The following is a 22,126-nucleotide window of genomic DNA, read 5'->3' as shown; positions in this document are numbered from 1 at the left end:
TACATGTGGTACAAATTAATCCATCAAACCCAGTTGGTTTTACTGATCATATAGTAGTTAAAGATCTTTTTGTATGTCTGCATATTCATATTTTCAGCTTCGTAAGGCTGTGATGGACCATGTGTCAGACTCTTTTCTGGAGACCAATGTTCCTCTGCTGGTGTTGATCGAGGCTGCCAAGAATGGTAATGAAAAGGAGGTGAAGGAATATGCCCAAGTTTTCCGCGAGCACGCCAACAAACTGATTGAGGTGGCCAACCTGTTTCTGTAGTGTAAAGTGCCAATTAATGTCCCCCATTTATTCTGGACTTTAAATGCTGGATTTGTTTCAAAACACATGATGAAGCATTATTTGTACTCATCCAGATTAGCTATTCTTTCCTAAACATTGCATCTCCTGAAGATTAGTGGAGATTGGTGATTGCGGGATGAAGCAGATAACTAAATCTTGTCTTTGTGCCAGACATCTGTTTCTTAACGTGTTGAATAGGTGTTTATCAGTTAGATAAGCCTTCATCTGAGAAACACTTCTTGTGTCCTCATTATTTTGCAATTTGCTGTTTTTTGCATAAAATCATCCAACATAATGTAAAGAACAGAGGTACACAAATTAACAGTTTAATGCGTACCCCTTTGGGGGTTTTTTTTGGTCACGCTTCAGTTTCGGTTCAGTTAAGTGGAAGAAATGCAAAACATAAAATTACATTTATTTTTAACATTTGTAAACATCAGTAGTTTACATAGACAGCTTCAGTAGTAACAACATAAACAAACGGCTTTTGTGGACTAAAAAACTTCCTGTAGATTTTAACATCAAAGTCCTTTTACAGTAGTTTATTTCTGTTAACAGGGTAAATAAATGACCAGTAAATTATCTTCATTCATATATCATATCTAGCACATAACAACTATTAGACTGAGCTAACTTTAATGTTGAAAATGAATGTGTACAATGTTAGCTACAGTTCATTGAATTCTTGCCTGTCTGCCAAACCCCTCCACACAGTTGTGATCCACGCTCGTCATCTGACCTCGTCTTTAGCAAACCAAAACATTTTATTTTCAACAAGGTATTTGTTTCAAAGATAAGTTTAGCCACTAGCCAGACCAATGAATAATTACAGACCTGAAGTTCACTTCGGTTCAGACACAATGCGTGTGCGTCTGATGAAATGGTTTATAGTAAGAAGTTCAAATATTTTAAACAGCTTTTTAATAAAACACCTGGTTAGTTTAAATAAAAAAAAGAATAAAACATGAGGGAATAACTGAATAATCCATGCTAACTTGCTACTATAAACAAAACGTTTATATGCTTGTCCCGCCTTCGGGGTTTCGTGATCAGCCACTTTTCTGGTCCACTTTTTTCAGCTGCGCTACCTGCAAAAATATTGAAATTCTGGTAACTTGAGACAGCGTCTTCAAACTCGATGCTTGTGCAAGAGATGCACATGTAACTCTCAAACACGTCCATCTAGCGCATGTTTACATAGTTAAGCAATGGAAAAGTAGCGCAATGGTTTCGATAACGATTTTGCCTTTAGCGGCTTTGCTAAACAAACTTGCGGTCCACCACTAAATATGTTTCCGTGTGTTTTTTAAGATTTGAGTCCTGTAATGAAACGGTTTGATAGGAATATGTGTACCATTACACCCCTATTAAAGAATATTCTGTGAAAATGTAACCTTTATATCTTTAATATAGACTAAGATTAGGTCAGAGATGGAAATTAACTATTAAAATCAAACTTTGAAGCACCAAATCTCATCATTGGATTATGAGACTTTAGTAAGGACTGTATACAATCGCATTTTTGTCGTCATTATTGTTCTACAGATATTTTTTTTCAATAATGGCAATATTTACAGAGCAAGATGGCAGATATCACACTGCTATATAATTGGACATCCTTCATTGTCACTTAAGGAAAATTAATTTGAGATGTTTTGACAAATTAGTGCTAAATATTTTCAGAGGCTGCATTAAAAGTCCCTTATGAGACACAAACTAAATGGCGAATACTTGAAAAGAAGTGAAAATTTTGAAATGGAGCATCACAAGCACACAGATGCAGAAATAATTTTTAAACGCTAGCCAGCACCATCACTATTTATGCAGCGATGCTCTGTCATGACTGCTTGATCTAAGCCAGTTTGCTATAGCCTTTTATCTTTGATGCATCATATTTCTTGAGATGTGTCAGACAGGAGTCAACAAACTTATATTTTATAGTGCGAGACAAATGCAGCAAGGCTGGTGGCTTTACAATGGCACGGTCAGGGAATCATACATTTGTATGGGCGGTCACATCTGTGAATCATATTTCAAACTCCGCCAAGTAGTGAAACTCCCGAGACCAAGGTTAAGTGCTGCCTTGGGGGAAATGTATGAAACAGTCAGATATCCTGGGCCTTTCTGATGGACTTTGAGGAATCTGCGTTGTGTCCGTATATGGCAACCAACAAATAGGCCGCGTCTCTTGTGGCATTTTATTTTCTCGATAGATGTTTTCAAGCAGAATCACTGGGGGGGTTTATATCTCATACTCGCATTGGCAGAGTTAGCGACAAGCTGACAGAAATGTTAGCTATCCTCATTAGTTTTTCAAATCTGTTCATCTTCATCCCTGTGGTAACGCGGCATTCGCCAACATTTCAGACTGACCTCTCCCCACAGGGGGCGGCCCTGGACCTTGATGTGACGTGCCGTGTACAGAGGATAAACTGGTGAAGGGAATCAAAGTCACGGGGTAAATGAGTAAAAGGCCCTCAAGTCTCACTGGGGGCTTAAGATAGTCAAATGTTAACACGTCACATCCTTCATCCTCTTTCAGTCTTTGTTGCTAAGACATCAGCCGATGACAGTAACATATGGATTCCAGTCCTAATCCAAACATGGATTACATGCACAAAACGTGGTCTTATTTTGATAATTCCTTTTGAGAGAGGCCTTTACGAATGATTGTTTTGTGTAATTTGATTGTGGCTTTTTTAATTCCTTAAAATATATTCTTCAGTATATTTCAGTGTTGGTTAACCCCAGGCATGGTTTCGTGAGTGGGACACCTGAGTTTACTTCAGTATTTAGAGAAAATCGTATGATAAACTGGTAGAAATGTGTCTACCTGAGATTTTGGACTATCGTCTCTATTGAGGTTAAGAGCCGGCTTCACATTGCCATGTGTACATGTATTTAATAACCGCACTTTCAAATCAAATGATTTTAAGCCGTTGAAACCAAACCAACAGTGCGCGCAATGTTTCTGCATGAGAGGAGCGTGCAAGCCGCGCATCCACTGCTCATTAAGCTCATGAGCATTTATTTGCCCTAAATACACATATGGGTCAAAATTCCCGTCTTTTGCAAGTATCCATAAACACGGTTATTTAGGTCTTAAGAGAAGTTTTTTATTGACAACAAAAAAAATTTAAATTGTTAACATAAACACCTTATTAAAATAAAACTCTACCATGATACATATTTTATACAAGACAATTATATTTTGTAAATTATTCATGTAAATATCCAATACTTTTTTCCTACTTCCTTAAATATAAATGTTTTCATTGTTATCATGATATAAAATAATTAATATCATGAAAAGGAACAGAAAAATCTTTATGCACATCTGCATTCTTCTGTTTGCCTTCTGTAACAAAATGAAGACCGTAAGTTAAATGATGATCTGTATATGCTAATGCTTCTGTTTGCCATCGGATTTTATTACTAAAGGCAATCTAATATATTTTGACAGGGAATGAAGGCTTGAGAAGGGAAATTATGTTAACCTCTTAACACTGATCACGGATCAGGTCTCTTGCCCTTCAATCTGGCTACGGTGACCCTGAACGTTTTTTTTTTTTTTTACGGTTTAAAAAAAAAAGAAATGATAATGGCTCAGTACTTGAGTACACAGATATAAAGTGTTGTTGAATTTTTAATAGTCAAGTGTGTAATTTTTCTCACCAAAGGATTTGCCAAAATAATGTTTTCAAACTGCTTTCCTGGTCTGCATGGGTTGAACAAATAGCTTGATTTAATGTTGCTATTATGAATATTGTAAAAGCACATGTTCCTATCTTATAAACTATAAACTTCACTGCATTGTTTTTTTCTTAACATAACACAATTTAACTTTTTAAATTCAGAAATGTTAACCTATTTCTACAAACAAACAATTGATTTACAGTGTGTTTAAACGTACAGTTTAGATGCATTTATAAACACAATGTGGTGGACATTAATATTAGGGATGTAAATTGGGCAGCTCGTTGCGATACGATACAATATTGATCATCTCCACCGGCGATACGATTTTGCAGTACATCGCCCATTTCTTTGATGCAATTATGATTCGATTTGAGAATTATACGGGTCTAGTTACCTTTTTTTTACTAATTACCGTATTTTCCGGACTATAAGTCGCTCCGGAGTATAAGTTGCACCAATCAAAAATGCGTAATGCAGAGGAAGAAATATATATAAAGTTACATATACGTCACATTTATTCAGAAAAATTATTTTTACAAAATCCAAGTCGAAGAACAGAAATTGTAATCTGGAAAGACGAGTTATTCAACTAAACAATAGCAAACAGAACAGCAGGCTGAATCGGTGTCCGTACATTAACGTAACATTATCAGTTATTCACACGATAAACAATGTTATGGTTTCTCTTAGCTCATATGTGTCACGAATTAATTCATACTGACTTACAACACGCACCTGATAAGACGCAGCACCTGCCAAACTATGAAAAAAACACGACTTGTAGACCGGAAAATACGGTACTGCAACCAAAATATAAACATGAACGTTTAATTAAAGTCTTTTAAAAAGGCAAAATCTCTGTCCCACTTGGGACATTTACAACAATAAACTAAGAATAAAATAATTTTTAAATAAATAATGAGAGGAAAGATGTCACATAAAATCAAGCTTATGATGGCAACAGTCAAAATCTTTAGTGTTTCAGCTGGTGCTGACAGAGGTTTTCTGCCAATCTGTCTGTCCATTTTTCAAATACAAAATATTTCCAAACCCACAATTTGCATCCGATTGCAGTCACAACTTCTTTTGTCGCTTTCGCTGCATTTCATTCACTTGTTGTCACTAACAGACGAACATAAACTAAAATTGCTACGTCAAAATTTATTCAACAAATGCGTTTACATCTCCCATTATTAAGTTTTGCAAAAACCTCAAGCAAGCGTAAAACCTTTTTATTGGAAATTTGGTGTTTGAGTCACTTGTTTCTTATGTGTGCTTGAAAATGCCCTTAAAATCTATGTGATGGAAACCCAGCTACATTTACATTTATGCATTTTGCAGAATTATCCAAAGTGCATTACAAGGTATAATTTTTCATCAGTCGTATGCATGTTCCCTGGGTTCAAACCCATGACCTTTTGCGCTGCTTATTGAGTCTCTACCACTGAGCCATACAGAAGTACAGCAGGAGTGAAACTCTTCCTTTACCTCCCCAGCACAGGGCATGAAGTCAATACTCTTCAGGGGTTATTTTAATAGTGCTACTTATCTTCACGTCTTTCTTCTGCTTTCTCCATTAGAACCTCAATAACCACTTCATTCATTCAAAGCGGTTTCTTTGTTTAGAGGTCTTTTACATTGCAGTCAGCACCGTTGGTGAAGGGTCTCCTGGTAATCAACATACGTCACAGAGGACTTAACTGTTACTTTTATGTTAGTCTTTTGTTTTTGCCTCTGCTTATATTGACTTTGAAATTCAGAGATTTGAGCGACTTTCCTCCGAGTGTCAGCGATGGATGTTATTTTTTTTCTTGTACGTTGAAACACATCATTCCTGAAACGGTGCTAAAAATAGTACAAGCTTAGTTTTATTGCCTTCAGGCCTTGTTCTCAAAGGTTCTTGGCTGCTCAAGGAAAGCGAAATTGTACAGGGACTGAACTGACTGACACGTGCGACAGAAAGAGCGAGACTGGGAGACCAAAGACTGAAGTAGGGACAGAAAGTAGTTGATTTTTCACGCTAATTGATGTTGTGAATTGAGCTTCTTTTAAACTATTTCTGCAGGTTAATGTTTTTCTGCTTGTTAGAGATGGAAAGGATTTGGTTCATTTAAGTTTTTAGTATTTGGACTGTGAATAATCAAGCTTTTGGACTCATTTTGAATGGCCATTGGGCATTTGTTGGGTGGATCTGGCAAAAGTACTTTAAAAGTACCCTTCTATACGTGAATACAATAATTGAGTGGCTTATTTATAGGGTGACCATACGTCCTGGCCAGGATTTTGTGTGCGTCTTTCAGAAGTTGTATTTGTCGACCACATACGTCATGGAGGTTTATTATTTCAGGTTTTATTTCAGAAAAGCAAACGTTACATTTCAAGCTAAGAATGAAACTACAATGATTGTTTTTGTGCGGTCAACAAATATGACTTCCAGAAGACGCACCCGAAATCCTGGCCAAGACGCGTCTTGATAAAATGGCATGTATGGTCACTTTACTTATTTAGCATTAGTAAGTGAAAAATCTGAGTAATATTTATGTTTTTAATCCGGTTAGGCAATTAATCAGAAAAAATTATCCCCTGATTAATTGATTATGAAAATAATCGTTAGTTGTAGCCCTACTATGGTGATTGTGTGTTGCTTAAAGAATCACCACACTCAGAAAAAAAAACATACAATTTATGAATAAAAATGTGTTGTTCAATCTAAAATTACTTGGAGCTGCAAGCTATTGATTGACATTTTGATTGTTGCAGATGTTAAAGGTTTTTACAGTATTTAACCTTAAAGGCTTCTTTTGATTACAGTTGCAGTCAGTGATTAAATAAAACAAAACGCTTAGGATAAAATAAATATTTAGTTTACTTCAGCACCTTTATGTTTAATAAAAGTATGGTTTTGACTTATGCTGAACAAAATGTGATTTCTGCTTGTCTACACTTGCTCCCATGATGCTGGAGTGTTCTGGGTAGATGACAGGGCGTTGCTCGGGCTGTCAGAGGATTTCTTAGAATTAGCTGTGACCGTTATACTGTACTTGAGATTTATGACTAACACAAATAATCAGGTGTTGTAAAACAATCCTGCAAGGACGTCTCTGAGGACTGGAGCTGAGAAACACTTATCCTTCATTTAAAATAGATGTATTGGAAGTTTTTCCACACATTATCATCCTCCAGGTATAAATGGCATTAATAACTACACTGCAAAAAATACTTAGTATTTTTGTCTTGTTTTCAGTACAAATATAAAAAAATCTTGAATCAAAAATAATTTTCTTGGATGAGCAAAATAATAAACTAGATTTCTTTTGACAAACAATTATCTTTTTTCAAATTAAGTGTTTAAGAAAAAAGTAAACGTATTTCAAGGTTTATTTTCTTACACTATTGTCAGATTTTTTTAGCTTGTTTTAACGGTAAATTAACTTGAATTAGATTAAATCAGATTTTCAATTTGCCCTTCAAGAACATACATCTTTAATCATATTTAAAAATTGCCACTAGAGGTGATGAAATTTGTTTCCAATAAAAATCTGATTAAATGTTACCACACCTTGATCTTTTTCCCTTCTGTAGTTTGCTCAAGGGCACAATGGTGAAGACTAATCATACTGCAATGACTTCTGGTTACCAGCTGTGAGCTTTAACCACCCCAGTTGAGTTAAACAGTCGGTGTTTCTCCTCTAAATTGGCGTGGTATGAAGCCCGCTGTGATAGAGCTGTAATCTTCTAGAGTGGTCAATAGATTCGCTGTTGAGTGGCCCTCAGGCCAGATCTCCATCAGATGGTTCAAGCCAAAGTGAGCGTGTATCATGATGACCACATTAATAATGCTGTGCTTCAGAATCACACCTGAACACACTAGGGCTAGTCCCAGAGCACTTCTTGTGTCTTTTCTGATGAGAGTTTGTGGCTAAACACTTTTGCACATACTGAAGTGCTCTTTGTTCAAACTGTTGGCATGTATACATGTATTTAATGCTTGTGTTTGCTAATGGCACCCTGCTGCTCGAGATTCCCACTGTGGTGCTAGAGAGAGAGAGAGAGAGAGCGAGCGAGCGCATCTCTGGTACTCCTGTAGTCAATGGGCCGTTTTCCCTGACTTCTCTGAGCTCGGTTTAAATTTACACATCACTGTGTTCTGGATTTTCCCTTAGCCAATTCCCAGACATTACACAAAGGAAGAGCAACTTCAACTTCATTTGAGTGAAGCTTTTCACAGTAACATTTCATTAAAATATCTCTTACCTTCAGTATTGAACTACTCTGCAAGGTGCTGTGCTTATTGTAGTTTATAGTCATGTTCCCACAGCCCTCGCGGTTTTAATTTCTTGTATCCTAAAATGGCCACTAAAAAAAGGTATACGTAATGTATTTATTTGTTAAAGGTGCTGTAGAATGTAAACAAAAGTTTATTTACTGTAGGTATAGATGAATAATAAGAGCTCTATACATGGTAATGACATCATGAGACTTAAACACGATTGTTTCCTCTTTATGTAAACCTCGTGCATGCAAAAGACCGCTGGAAAACAGACCAATCTCAACATAACACTGACTGTGATGTTACAGTCCAGATGTACACTCCAACATTAAATGAAGTACAATGTTGTTACAATGATAAAAACAAAGTTGTGACTGCTGCGTTAGCGCTATATGCTAGTTAATGCTATATGTTAGTGTTTAGGCTGAAGTTCTACTATTGACGTTAGTTACGTTTTGCAGGTCCATACTGAAAAAAACAAACGTACCGCTCAGAAACGTCCATTAACAATCTCCAAACAATTGATTATTCCTCAAAATCTGATACAGACTCAAACATAAGATCTGTTTACATACACACAAAGCTACTGAAGGAGAAACGGCCAATCAGAGCAGAGCTCAACATTATTATTCATGACCCTTTCAAATAAGGTAATAATAGACCATTTCATTATAAAGGACAAATCCTAGGATCACTCTGGATCATTTTTGCACTTAATAAAGCCACAAACCTTCTGTGTAGATATCAGAGAAAATTTTAACAGATTATTGTAATGCATTCTTTGGCACCTTTAAGAAATTTTGCTGTGTCAATGACATTTCAGCTTCAGCAACAGGTGCCAGATTTGCTTACCTCGGCACTTTCTAGTTCAACAGATGATGAAGTTTCTGAAAGTGTCTGTAATATTTACCTCTCGCACCTTCCCGAGGTAACGGCGGCTCGGTATGCCGATGATTTAATCATCTGTAGGAATCACTCCCTGATGCTGTCAGCCATCATCCTGTGAATTATATGAAATATATTCCCCTTGCGGAGAAAAGACCAGACCTCAATTTCAGGCCTATAGCTTGTGTTTAGATGCAATCCTCCGGAGACCTTTCTCTGCCGTATTGTTTTTCTGTTTGATCAAATAATCAGCCTAACAGGCGACAGCAGGTGTGTGTTATGTTATTAAAACTGTTTGTTGCAGCGGGGAAAACTATTTTTCATTTACTCTTCATTTGTCATGTCATAAAATGCTGCGTTGTTTTGTTTGAGGTGGCCAACCTTGCATGCTCCATCTCCAATAATGAGGAAGGAGTGAAGCTGGTGCGGATGGCCGCTTCCCAGCTGGAAACGCTCTGCCCTCAGGTACGCCGAAATTTCACGGATGGCCCGTGGCGCATCCACACTGCGATCACAGCTTCAACATTTTTAAAAAATCTGAGCTCTGTCCATGTAGCTTTCCATCAAAATAAATACGACTTAATCTCAGTCCTAATCTGCAAGCGTTGTACTGTATTATGCAGAGAAAAATAAAAGACTTAAGCTCATGTAATCAAGGAACATATTTGCAAATCATGTTTTTGATTCTCTTGCATCTGAACTCTGGATTAATGGATTGTTTTGTGGTAATTGCAGGTGATTAATGCAGCCCTGGCCCTTGCCGCCAAACCGAACAGCAAGGTGGCCCAGGATAACATGGATTTGTTTAAGGACCATTGGGAGAAACAGGTGCGAGTTCTTACCGACGCAGTGGATGACATCACGTCCATTGACGACTTTCTATGCGTGTCTGGTAAGTTGACGTTACAAACGTTTAGTGTGATATTGACTCCCTGTCCAGTCAGTGAATGAGTTATTGGTGTGGTTTGTATAAAGAAAAAGAAAATTAGTTTGACAGAGCCTTCCAAAGCATCATAAGGTCATGCTTGATGATCTAAAGTAAATTCCAAAAATCAGAAACAAGTTGAGGAGTGATTTAACTCAAACTGCAACAGAAGTTGCTGTTTATTTCCCAAACCATACACAACATGCTGCTGCTTCTTCATTTGTGGGTTTACTGGCCAAGCGGCTGCTTGTTTGTCAGTTTTATTGCTACTGTGGTTACAAACATGGATACTGCCTACTAGCGGTCTGCATGTGTAATTACGAGTCGACGCGGACGACAACACAGAACTATATATGAAAACTGACCCATCGAAGCTACGCCATTTTATGCAGCCTTCGAATTGGGACGGCCTTACTAGTCTTCAGTCTCGCTGCTGTGACATGGGTGAGCATCATAAGACTTGAAAAGTGAAGCCGCTGGCTCTTTGGTCGCCCCCTGGTGGCTGGCTGCAGTACGAGTCATTAACCCCGCCCTCTTCATTCAAACGAATGGGACTCTGCTCTAAATGAAAAAAATATTTACACTTCCAATAACAGTTTCCGAAAAATGGTTTTGGTCTTTTCAAGTAGTTGTCATCATGCTGATTATGTTCAATTGTTCATTTTTATGATAAGTTTCATTTTAGCTAGTAATTTGATGCTTTAGAAACGGGGCGTGTCGTTATGATTGGCGTGGTTAAATTGGGCCCGCGAGCATTTGGGTTAGGAAGTTTGATACTACGGCTCCGCCTCTGGCTCCATGGACGATTCCTTCTGCACATGCCTTGGCTCCTAAGTCACGTTTTTATGTAACTTTGCAGCGACCATGGTCGAAAATTTTTTGCTTCAATTCATTACAATGGAGGGAGGCGACAGTCGCGTCGTCCATCTTTTTTTACAGTCCAACACAATCGGTCATTCACATTATAATGTTAAATACACCCATAACTATATTAGCCTCCACACCACCAGAGGGTAACGATAACTTGATGCTAATTTGCTCGCGAGGTGCAGTACTTGCACAAATCATTTATCTTTAATGGCATTAACAAATATTGCATATTTCCTTTACTAAAAATGCTTAAATTGTTCACATTTCATTAAATGTATAAATATGACGTTCTTGTTGCATTTACACAGCAGGTATAACCAGCAGATGTCTTCACACTAAACAGTGAATCTAGTAGTTTGTGTAATCTAATATCTTACCTTTTGGTGTAGTCAGTGTAGTATAATAAAAAACATTACCTAGTCAATTTCACAGCAACTGCATCAGCGCTGGATACCTGAGGTCATTTTATGTTATGGAGCACATATGAGTTTCTCCACTGTCATTTTAAATGCACGTGCACTTGAAGTTCAAATAGATTTGATTGGCTGTCACTGATTTATTGTTCATCCGTGATCCCAACGATTTTGTTCATTGTATATTTAACGTTATAGTTGTGGTGTACGATTTCAAAACTGTTTAATAGTTATCGTTATCATTATATGTGAATGGCCCTTTACAATGCAGCCTTTGGAGGTCACAGCCTTTGAATTAGGACACAGCTAGAATTTACACACACACCAAACCGCACACATAGGATTGTGGGATATCATAGACAGTGAAGTATACATCAGTGTTGTTAAAGTGTGACAGTAGACAGGATGTTATCCAGACATTACCTCTGTATATTGTCTGAGAAAGGCAGCACTTTTAAAGCCACAGTGTTAAGTGTCTTAACCGTATTGGCTTTATTTTATAAATGTCATTTGTGAAAGCTTTTTAAAGCATTTCAGACAAACTATGATTCAGCGGTCGTACGTGAAAACTACTCTCCCAGGTGACGTGTCATGAAGAACGAGCTTTTTACAGCATTAAGACCATTTACAGAATGCTACCGACGGAGTCAGCTTGACTTTCATAATAACTATTTGTATCTGACCCATAATGGCTTTTTGCAGAAGAGTTGAAAAGCTTTTATACGGTTATTTCTATACCTGTAAGTGATGACACGGACTATTCCCAGTCATTGAAGGTTTTGCCATTACATATAAAGAAGCATAAAAAATGCTTAACGCACGTGATCGAATGTCAATTCCATCACAAACTCCCTCTCAAATGTGTCTTGTAATGGTGTTGATGTAAACTTTAGCCTGACGGACTGCCTTCCCCTCCGTTCAAGGACAGATTATGGTTTATCATGTTGATTTGCATTTCCTAGACGCCCGTTACTAAACTGTCTGAGCGTCTGGGTTTAATCTTTCCGTCTGCACTTGTGATTCCCGTTAATGTTTTTAAGTCACAAAGCTTGAAGGATTTCTTGTCGTCTTTGCTTTGCATTGTGTGCAGGGTAGCGCTTTGTGGTTTTCATTGCTGTGTCCTTGTGTAAACTGAATCATTGCAAACATTGACACTGAATTCGTTTGCTTTCGCTTTAGAAAATCACATTCTGGAGGATGTTAACAAGTGTGTCATCGCCCTACAAGAGAAAGACGTCGATGGGCTCGATCGCACCGCCGGGGCTATTCGTGGAAGAGCTGCACGTGTGGTCCACGTGGTCACCTCTGAGATGGACAACTATGAACCTGGAGTCTACACCGAGAAGGTCCTGGAGGCCACCAGGCTTCTCACTGATACAGGTACAAACCAGAACTCTACAGATCGGATGTTGTTTTGTGTGAACACCCATTGTTAGGCCTGTCATGAAACCTACTTTTCAGATGTCTGAAAAACAATTGCCCCAGAAATAATGGGAATAATCAATATTATTGTAATTTTAAAACCATTTTATTTCACTGACTTTATAACAACAATAAAATGGCATCATAAAGCAAATACACCTTTTTTAATAGTGCGTTCATACCAAAAGTGACTAAAGCATTGAGCTCAAGAGATTTTAAATGTTGACTCATTCCAAAGATGCGATAAACATCATGCGGCGCTAATGACATGGCACGAATTGAGCATTTCAGGCGGTTGACATGTGAAATATCTGAACTTTGGCGGATATTCACGCCACGTTAACCAGTTTGAGAATGAAACGAATTAACTCAAAAAAAAGTACAACAACACATGAATAGCGCAATTTATTTGCTCATTCTCGTCTGGTGTGAACGAACAGTAAGAACACAACTTTTCATTTTTTGGGAATATTCCCAAAAACACAATGAAATTTGAGTGTAAGGAAATATAAATGTTCTAAATAATTTAAACATAAATAAATATTATAAAAGGTGTACCAGTCATTGGTTAAGCAGCATTTGATGCGTGATTAGCTAAAATGTTAATGGTATTAACACTATGGTAGTATATCGCCTTGAAAAAACTGTAGTAGGTGAAATCACCTCAAAGAATGTTCAGGCCTTCAAGAAGAGACTAAATAAACACCTCCTTAAAATAAAAACTGTAATTTCCTGATGCTTTATGTCACTTATCCTAAATATTCAGTCCTGAGTAGCTGCAGATCATGATATGCTCTTGATACTTGAACTGTTAAAGCCTGTATCTGCTTAAGCATGAATAAAAATAAAAAAGGAAGAAACTACAGAGGTCATGTTTATTAATCGTGCAATAAGTCGATATAGTAATTATCACGACAGGCCTACCCATTGTAAAGACTGATTCATGTTGGTAATTGTATACAATAAACAACATTGCTCATTTGAAATGGTAATAAATACTTAATGTACAGTGACTAATGTTATTCAGTGCTTTATTAGTCTGAATTATACTTTACAAAAAAAAAATATATATATATATATATACACTTCTGCATGTGTTAATTTCTATTTAAAAGTCATTGTTCTTTTTTTAATGTCTGAAAATGCTGCATGGGCATCCAAAAATAGATCTGCTACCATCTGGGCCTGACTTTTCTTATTTTTGTAGAGTTTAAAAGGTTGAAAGAGTGCTGGTTTACACAAATTATTACTCCCCTTTCATAAAAAAACTGATAATTTACTTTACCCCCATGTCATCAAAGATGTTTGTTTTTCTTTGTTCATTTAAGAATATATATATTTTTTATGGAAACATTTTAGGATTTTTCTCATTTGTTTTACCACAACAGTTTACAGTTTCAATGCAGCTTCAAAGAGCTCTAAATGATCCCGAGACATAAGGGTCTTATCAAACAAAACCATCATCAAAGCCAAAAAAGTGTATTTTTAAACGTATTGCCTTGCACTAGCCATGTGACGCACCAGCGAGAACCTTTTTTTACATTTTGTTGCCATTTAAACACAAAAATGTGGCCCAAGTCTGCAGTCCCGCTTTGTAAGAAGAATATTTATGTAATATTACTTTCAGTAAATAACACATAATCTACCTTCCTTGGTGCTTATGTAATGTCGCTTGAATGCCACGAGGATCCGAGTGTTTTTTCCACTGGGACAAACTAAAGATCATCCAGCTCATTGAAGGACCTTCTCATGGGAAATGTTATGCCATACAGCCGTTACCATAATGAATTGACCGGGTCATAAAGAGGATGTGTTATATCACAGAGTATGGTTTAATTAATGTTCTTTCTTTTCCTTCGAATGTCGTCTTTTCACTTCATCTCCTCATGGTCCATCCGCTGTGCTCCCCATGCGTTCCTAAATTGTGAATGAGAATAAGTATTAATGTAGATGTGTTCAGTGCCTTTGGGGAGGGACCATTACTTAGTCTGAGAGAGGTAGTGTGTAGCTGGTGGGTAGGCTTAACTAAATGCTTGAGCAAAGCGTTGTGGATCATGTTGAATCACAAGGGTTTGCTCCAAAATCACCCAGTCTGCTGCGTTTCCCCAGTGCTTACTCAGCCCAAATTTGAACAAGAAATGTAATGGCTCGGCTAGCAGCGGGAACCATATTTTAGCCATAAAAACATTTTGTAATCACCACCTAGATTCAGTTCATTATTGAAGGGCAACGACCAGCACAGCCCTGTAAAAGCAAAGCCCCATTCAACAGAGTAGCACTGAAATTCATTTAATAATTGGTAGTGAACGCTGTTTGCATTTTGCAAAGTAATACTAGATCGGTTTATTTAGCAAGTGCTGCGGTCAGATCCGTAAAACAAAGGTGCAAGTATCCTCTGGGAATGTTTTAGATTAAATCGAAGGGTTTATGCTTTTCTTTGTGTGTAAATCCCCATCCTGAGGTCCTGTTGCCACCTGTCTTGTGATTGATTCATTGGAGCATGCATCTAGATTAAGTGTACTCATCTGCTGTACTTGGCGTAAAGTTAATCCTGATTAAAAGTTTACCCTGAGCAATCATTAAAATACACCAACACATCCATGAATTCCTGTGTTTGGCTCTGCTACGATCAAGGCGTTCCAAGTTGGATGAGAAGAAGTGTAGAAATGTAATTCATCAAATCTAATTTGACTTGTACGTTTGTACGGGCGGGATGTCTTGATTAAATTGTTCTTCGTCTGACTCATGTTTGCAGAGTTGAAATGGAATTCTTCCTGCCGGTAAAATTTATCTCTGCATTTTCGATTTAGATTAATGCCTAATGTTTCTGACCTTGCCGTCTGTCCTTGTCTGTCCCCGTGTGTCTGTTTACAGTGATGCCGCGTTTCACCGAGCAGGTAGAGGCGGCCGTGGAGGCTCTGAGCTCAAATTCTGGACAGCCGGTGGATGAGAACGAGTTCATCGATGCTTCACGACTGGTCTATGATGGTGTGAGGGACATCAGGAAGGCTGTTCTCATGATCAGGGTGAGATGTCCTTTTTTTGTACTTTTCCTTGAATTTTATTTTAAAGACATCTTACTTGGAGTGTTCTGACCCCTTTGGAGATGTTTGGCAAAATAAAAGCTTGCATTCCATACAAGGAAAGCGGATGTTGAATTATCCTGCCAAACATGTTTCCTACTAAGCCGTTTCAACACAGACGTGCACTTTTGGTAAAACTCCAATGCAGACGGAGAACAATTCAGTGCAGATGGCAGGTTCACAAATATGTGAGGAAAAGTCTAGAGATTTCTGAGTTACAGCTAAACAAGTCTGTTCATCTGAATGTCTTTATCTTTATGCAGCTGAATCTAGTAACATCCAGCCGTTGTTCTGTATCCATGAACTTGTGTTCGGCCACTGAGGTTATTTTTCGGTTTTTGTGAGTTTTTCTTAGAAAAATAACAGTAATATCTTCCAAGTACCTTCAAAACACATTTAAGGATGCATGTTTATTTTGGAGAGGATTTGATTGGACACGGTCACAATAGAATAAAACTGCATTTTAAATAATAAAAACAACTAGCATATAGTTGACCTCAGAATAGAGCTTCACGATTCTGGAAAAATTAGAATCACAATCTGTTTTTTTTTTCACGATTCTCAATGCCAACTACACAAAATACCATAATTTACTAGAGGTTCTCACAAAAAATGAATTGCAATCTCTTTAAAAATATTTACTTGGTTTGAATTATTTTTATAAATCTGAAAGATTTAGTGACTCACTAATAAATAGGTTTTATTACTGGTTGAAAGAAGTTGTTTTCCCTCAATCATAGACATTTATATGGAAACTATTATCACAGTTCCTTTGTGATCATTTAAATATTTTGAATAGGTAATGCAGGAAAAAAGTAATGATACTTTGTGGTTGAAAAGAGCTGTTTCTGGAATTTAGAAATTGCACGTTGTGTTAATCGCACGTTAATAAAAATAGTGCCGTTAAAATTAATTTACATTAACACATTAATTTTGACAGCCCTAGTATAAATATATTAGTAGATCAAAGGATCTTGCGCTGAAATGAGCTGCTCTCCCCTGTTGAGGTAGATTTACGATTAAACGGAAATTTCATTGACTGCCACTAGGGGGCGACTCTGACAGTTGCATCTGAATGTCGTGAACACTGGAAATGCGATTTAGCTTATATATCTGTAAAATATTAAAGAAAACATGAAGTGAAATTTTAGTCATTAGAATGAGACTGGCTATATGTTGTGAATACTTAAATAAAACAATTTATTGAAGTGAAACCATTATAAACTAAAGAAATTTTAGAGCTCTACTTTACAGTTAGTCTTATAAAATACAAATACATTATTTACACTTGCACTTTTTTGTGCAATGTTCATTTTGATTCTTGCAATGGTAAACTGCAATTGTTTTTAAAATATTGACAAAGAAAATTAGTTTTAAGTAATTAAGAGGAATACTGGAAACAAAATGTGCATCTTTTTGAAAATGCTTTTTTTAATATATGACCTATAAAGATAGGGGTTTAAGTTTGGCCCAAATCATGTTTACAATTTTAACTTATTAAATCTAGCACTCAAAGAAGACTAGTTACAGACCGCTGCCTTAGAGCATTTCAGTAGAATTGAGTTTATTAACTTGTTTTGTTACATCAGTCAGAAACTGCATTTCCAGTACAATCTTAACTCCATGTCCTTTAATGTGCTGTTAGATCTTTCTTATTCCATCATCTGGAAGCTTGTATTATTAATGTAAACTTCAATTAGATGCTTTAAACCCATTAGGTATTAAATGGAAGTAGTTCTTTGCTCAGTGAGGCTATATATAACTCATAATAACATTCTTCTTAGACTAAATGGTCTGTGTACCTGTATGTGTATGTGACACTGCTTGTACACCGTATGTGCCTGCTTATTCGTATCAAACGGTAGATTTATTTTAGGCAAGTTGTAGCATAATTGAAAAGATTTTCTTTTCCACATGCACTTATAATGGGATCTGTAGTTGTCTGAGAGTTAATGGTCTTTGTCTGAGCAGAAACGTATCGTCGGACAGATGGTTTTTAGCTCTCATTGAAGCGTTAGCTAACAGACTGACAATGAGCAGACAACGGTCCTTTCTTATTGCACGGGGAAACGAGCGAAGCCTTAACTACCCCCGCTAAAACGCAGAGCAACTAGGTTAACGGCATTCATTGAGGCAAATATCGTCTTTCATAGTTCCAGACTAATGAGTTTTCAATTAATTGCAAAGATAATGTAGACTGAATTTGAGTAATTGGCTGTGTTTTCGAACATATTAGCGTCTTTAGTTAAAACGGAGAGTGCGGTCACGACCCGGATAATGAAGCTGAAGTAGCATGTGATTAAAAGAAACTAGAAGAAATGAGCAAACCCTAAACAATTATCAATAGGTGACTGGTAAATGTGTGTTTATGTATTAATCACTTCTGACTCCAATTCTTTGCACTCATTGTGTGCGCACACAGTTTGCAAAACATTGACCGACCTCTTTCTTACAGACCTCAAAATAGTGATTCGTATCGACAGTTTGATGCAGGCGGATGCGCATTAAGTTTTTTTTAATAATGACCGAAGGCTTGAATTAGAATAAACATCAAATTAGACAAGGGGAAACCAATTACACCGTATATTTGCATTAGAATAAGGAATTGATTTTAGAAAGGGGAATTAATTTCCATTTTCCCTTTTTTTCAAATCCTGAGAGTACTGTAGTGAAAATGCCAGGATTGGAAAACAAATGCGGCACTAGTTATCTAGATTGATTGAATTGTTTAAAATTAAAAGCCCTCTTGCTCTCTTGGTTTATTTGTTTGTTGCTGGTTTAACATGTCTAACACAGCCACCGAGTGTTAAACATGCCCCTTGTGCTGAAACACTTGACTTAAATAGACGTAGGTTTGTATTTTTCCGTTCTGGCCGTATCGTAGTCAGAAATAATTTTTATGCGCCTCAGGGCCCTTGTTCTAACACCACTATTTTGTCCAAACTGATAAGAAACCACCCAAAGGTCTGGCAATCGTTTTCTCAGGGTGCAGTCCGCTTGGCATGTTGTAATTTTCCCCGCAGACATTCTGAGATAGCAGAAAAGAAAACTTCAAGTCTAATAGTGGAGTCTAAAGTTCCTCCACGAGCACGCGATGTTAAGCTCATATATTTGCACAGATCTGGAGTGCTAGCAATCAGCCAACGCTAGTGCCCGGTGGGCATCAACTTCCCCACCACACTCGATCTAAACAGACAAGTGTGCGACTTAGGCTACTTAAGATGGACAGAGTCTTTAACCTCAGTAAGTACCGTGATCACACTCCTCGCCGGTGGACCGTCACCTAATATTTGACAGCCAGGCACTCCTCGACTCCCATTCAGAGGATGTCACTGGTATTAATGGCCCTTCCGTCGCACATGTCCTGTAGTGAGGTTACTGTATCCTGAAAGGGCCCCGTCTCTATCTTACCTACAGTAAACTGCTTCAGGCGACTCAGACTGTTTATTTAAATGCCTGCCCACTACTGCCCCAGTTTATACTTTGAGATGAAGAGCAGCACTTTTGTGCTGGTGATCTATAATATTGATTCAATAAATACAGTTTTAGCACTGCTTCCCTAAAAATATTTGCTTTTTAAAAAAATATTAAGTAAGTGGACATTGATTAATACACAATGTAATTTAAGGGTTCCCACAGGTCGTTGTAATCCGTAAAAGTTTGTGAATCAGGGGAACAAAACTCAATGCCCTGGGAAGTTTTTTAAAATATACATACATAGATACAGGTCATTGAAAGTGCTTGAATCTATTTTATGCAAGAAGTTTTCTGGAAAAAAATCCGTATTATTCCCTGTGTATTGTAGGATAATATCATAAAAATTCTAGACTTGCTTTAACACTTAATAACGTCTCGGGTTACGTATGTAACTGTTGTTTCCTGAGAAGGGAACGAGACGCTGCGTCTCCATTGACTCCATTACTTCCTGCGTCCCTGTAACGCCGTCTTTGACAATATTTCAGATAACGATATACTTTCTGGCTCCTGCGTCACCCTGTCTTTGTCATTAAGCCTCATCATTGAATTTGATATACACATTCAGACGCACTTACCCCTGGAGGCGTCCCCAAAGTGTCACCGCAGTGACGCAGCCCGAGTTCCCTAGTAAGGGAACTGTAACAATGTATCTTAAAAGGTAACACAATGTAACCTTGCTCTCACTTGAAATGCGTCCCCACATTTATTCCTTGAATTTGAGTGTATTGGACCTGGAAAGTCCTTGAAAGCTCCTTGAATTTGAATGTTAACTAAGGTTCGGAAACCCTGTAATTTGTATATGTATTATACTACTATTGCATGTCAACAAATATAACCTTATGGTAAAGTATGACCTATATATTAAATGTGATGGATGAATGGATGAATGTAGGGTTGGGCGATATGACAAAAAATAAATCTAGATTGTTTTACTAGTGAACTTAAAACATAACTACAACAATACTGCAGTAATATTTTCTTTCCTGTAAGATGCAAGAACATCTAGTTAAATAAACTGAAGTTTTAATCCTAATGCACTAAAGTATAGTTATCCATTTTTATCACTTTTTTAAAATATCTATAAAATTCGTCATTGTTTGGAAAATTATAGTAGCCTAAATGTGAAAACCAAACTTACACTACAATCAAATACAACAAAATATTATAAAAATGCCTGAAAATAGGTTTTAAGTACAGACTCATAATCTCACATCACGTTACACAAAACAATTCAATTGTTATTTCTCTTTGAACTATTCATAACATTCTCCTATGATTTATTTAATATTTGATTAGATTTTTCATGAATCATTTTGTCAATAATTTGGATAATGTATGCTATGCTGGACTTCTTTTTAGCCATTCTTTAAACTGAATCTGTTCAAATAAGTCATTATTAATTTGTGAGTCATACATTTCCAGTCACACTTTTCACCTTTACAATGAGGACATTTCAAACTTTTGTATAGGATGTTTACTAAGAGACAGAGCGTGAATGTGCATGAAGAGTGATAACAACGCTCTCTATTACTTCTCTCACAGCGTATACAGAACAAAAGCTCATAAAATAAAATCGCCTAATTGGTTTTGGAGTTGGGAAATTTTGTCTGGGCGGCTGCCGTTTGATATTTAATGCAGTATAACCCTGCTGTGTAATCAGATGATGCCTGCACTGTTTCACTTTGACTGTAACAAACTACTATTCAAAATCTTCATTCCCCAATTTAAATAAAATTTTAATTGTGTCAAAACGTAAATTCAAATTAATTGGAAAAAAAATTGTAAAATTGCCAAGCCCTGGATGGATGGATGAATGGATATGATAGTGAGAGAGAAATAGAGAGATGGATAAACGAATGGATTTATGGGTAGGTAGTCCACATCTATTGCATCAGCACCCTAACTGGCTTCTCCGAACTGGACAATGTTATGATTCACATTAGCTATAGCAGTATGTTTTTGGTTTATTTCAGATGTCTATTATTGGAACAGCTGATGTAAGTCAGTGAGAATCTCTTCATAAACTGATGGTACAGACAGTCGGATAAGCGCAGCTTGCAGCACTGGTGAAATAATACATCCGTATCTCTGTATATATCTCATCCTCTTCTGTAAGCTAAAATGTATTTTCCTGCCAGTGAGGATCCCCATGCAGCACCACCCCACCTCTTTCTTCATCATTTCCCTCAGCAAACAGGTCCCTCGTCTCACAAGTGCATACTAATAGAGCAGTCGACTTCTAAGAGACATGTTTGGCATTCAGTGCAGGGATTACAGAGCGAGCGAGAGTCTTCCTTTAGTTCAGTACTGGGAAAATCTGCTGCTGTAGCTGCATTGATGCACCAGATTATTCATTTTCTTCTCTAGTGACTAGTAGAGTCTATTTTAACTCTCTTAACATTGTTTTCATTCAAGATACATCGACAGTTTATTAAGACGAGTCTTACGGTTTCTGTTGCTCATCTAAGAGTTTTGCTAGTATTGCTCATCGTCCTATGATGTTTTTTCTGCTTATGAATGATATCTTAAATCATGCAGGTTTTTGAGAAGGTTTGAGTCTTAGATAAAATCCCTTAGACTTGCATTAAAGCCATGTAGGGAGCAGAATATAACAAAGACTTGAGGATAATGAAAACCCAGAGCATCTAAGCAGCTGTCTGTTGATACCCTGGAAACCAGAACACCTTTATAAAACACCATCCTATTTATAAATGTCTTTAACATTTATACACTGTTATTTATTTCAGCCATTGCCGACAGTAAGAATAAGTGATAGTTTGATCGTAAGTG

The 22,126-nt window shown here is 37.1% G+C and overlaps 1 protein-coding gene across 1 annotated transcript in view; it reads left to right on the top strand.

The window, feature by feature from the left end:
- Positions 1 to 22,126, top strand: part of ctnna1 (catenin (cadherin-associated protein), alpha 1) — a 109,335-nt gene that overhangs the window by 64,038 nt on the left and 23,171 nt on the right. Inside the window, exons 9-13 of the mRNA XM_073854557.1 lie at positions 105 to 259; positions 9,528 to 9,611; positions 9,882 to 10,038; positions 12,534 to 12,734; positions 15,651 to 15,802. Of these exons, the coding sequence (XP_073710658.1) occupies positions 105 to 259; positions 9,528 to 9,611; positions 9,882 to 10,038; positions 12,534 to 12,734; positions 15,651 to 15,802 (749 nt within the window). The remainder of the gene's footprint in view (positions 1 to 104; positions 260 to 9,527; positions 9,612 to 9,881; positions 10,039 to 12,533; positions 12,735 to 15,650; positions 15,803 to 22,126) is intronic.

The sequence above is a fragment of the Misgurnus anguillicaudatus genome, chromosome 16, assembly GCF_027580225.2.
Source record: "Misgurnus anguillicaudatus chromosome 16, ASM2758022v2, whole genome shotgun sequence".
In the NCBI taxonomy this organism is placed as follows: domain Eukaryota; kingdom Metazoa; phylum Chordata; class Actinopteri; order Cypriniformes; family Cobitidae; genus Misgurnus; species Misgurnus anguillicaudatus.
The sequence above is the reverse complement of the archived record's forward strand: the minus strand, read 5'-3'. Positions and strand labels throughout refer to the sequence as shown.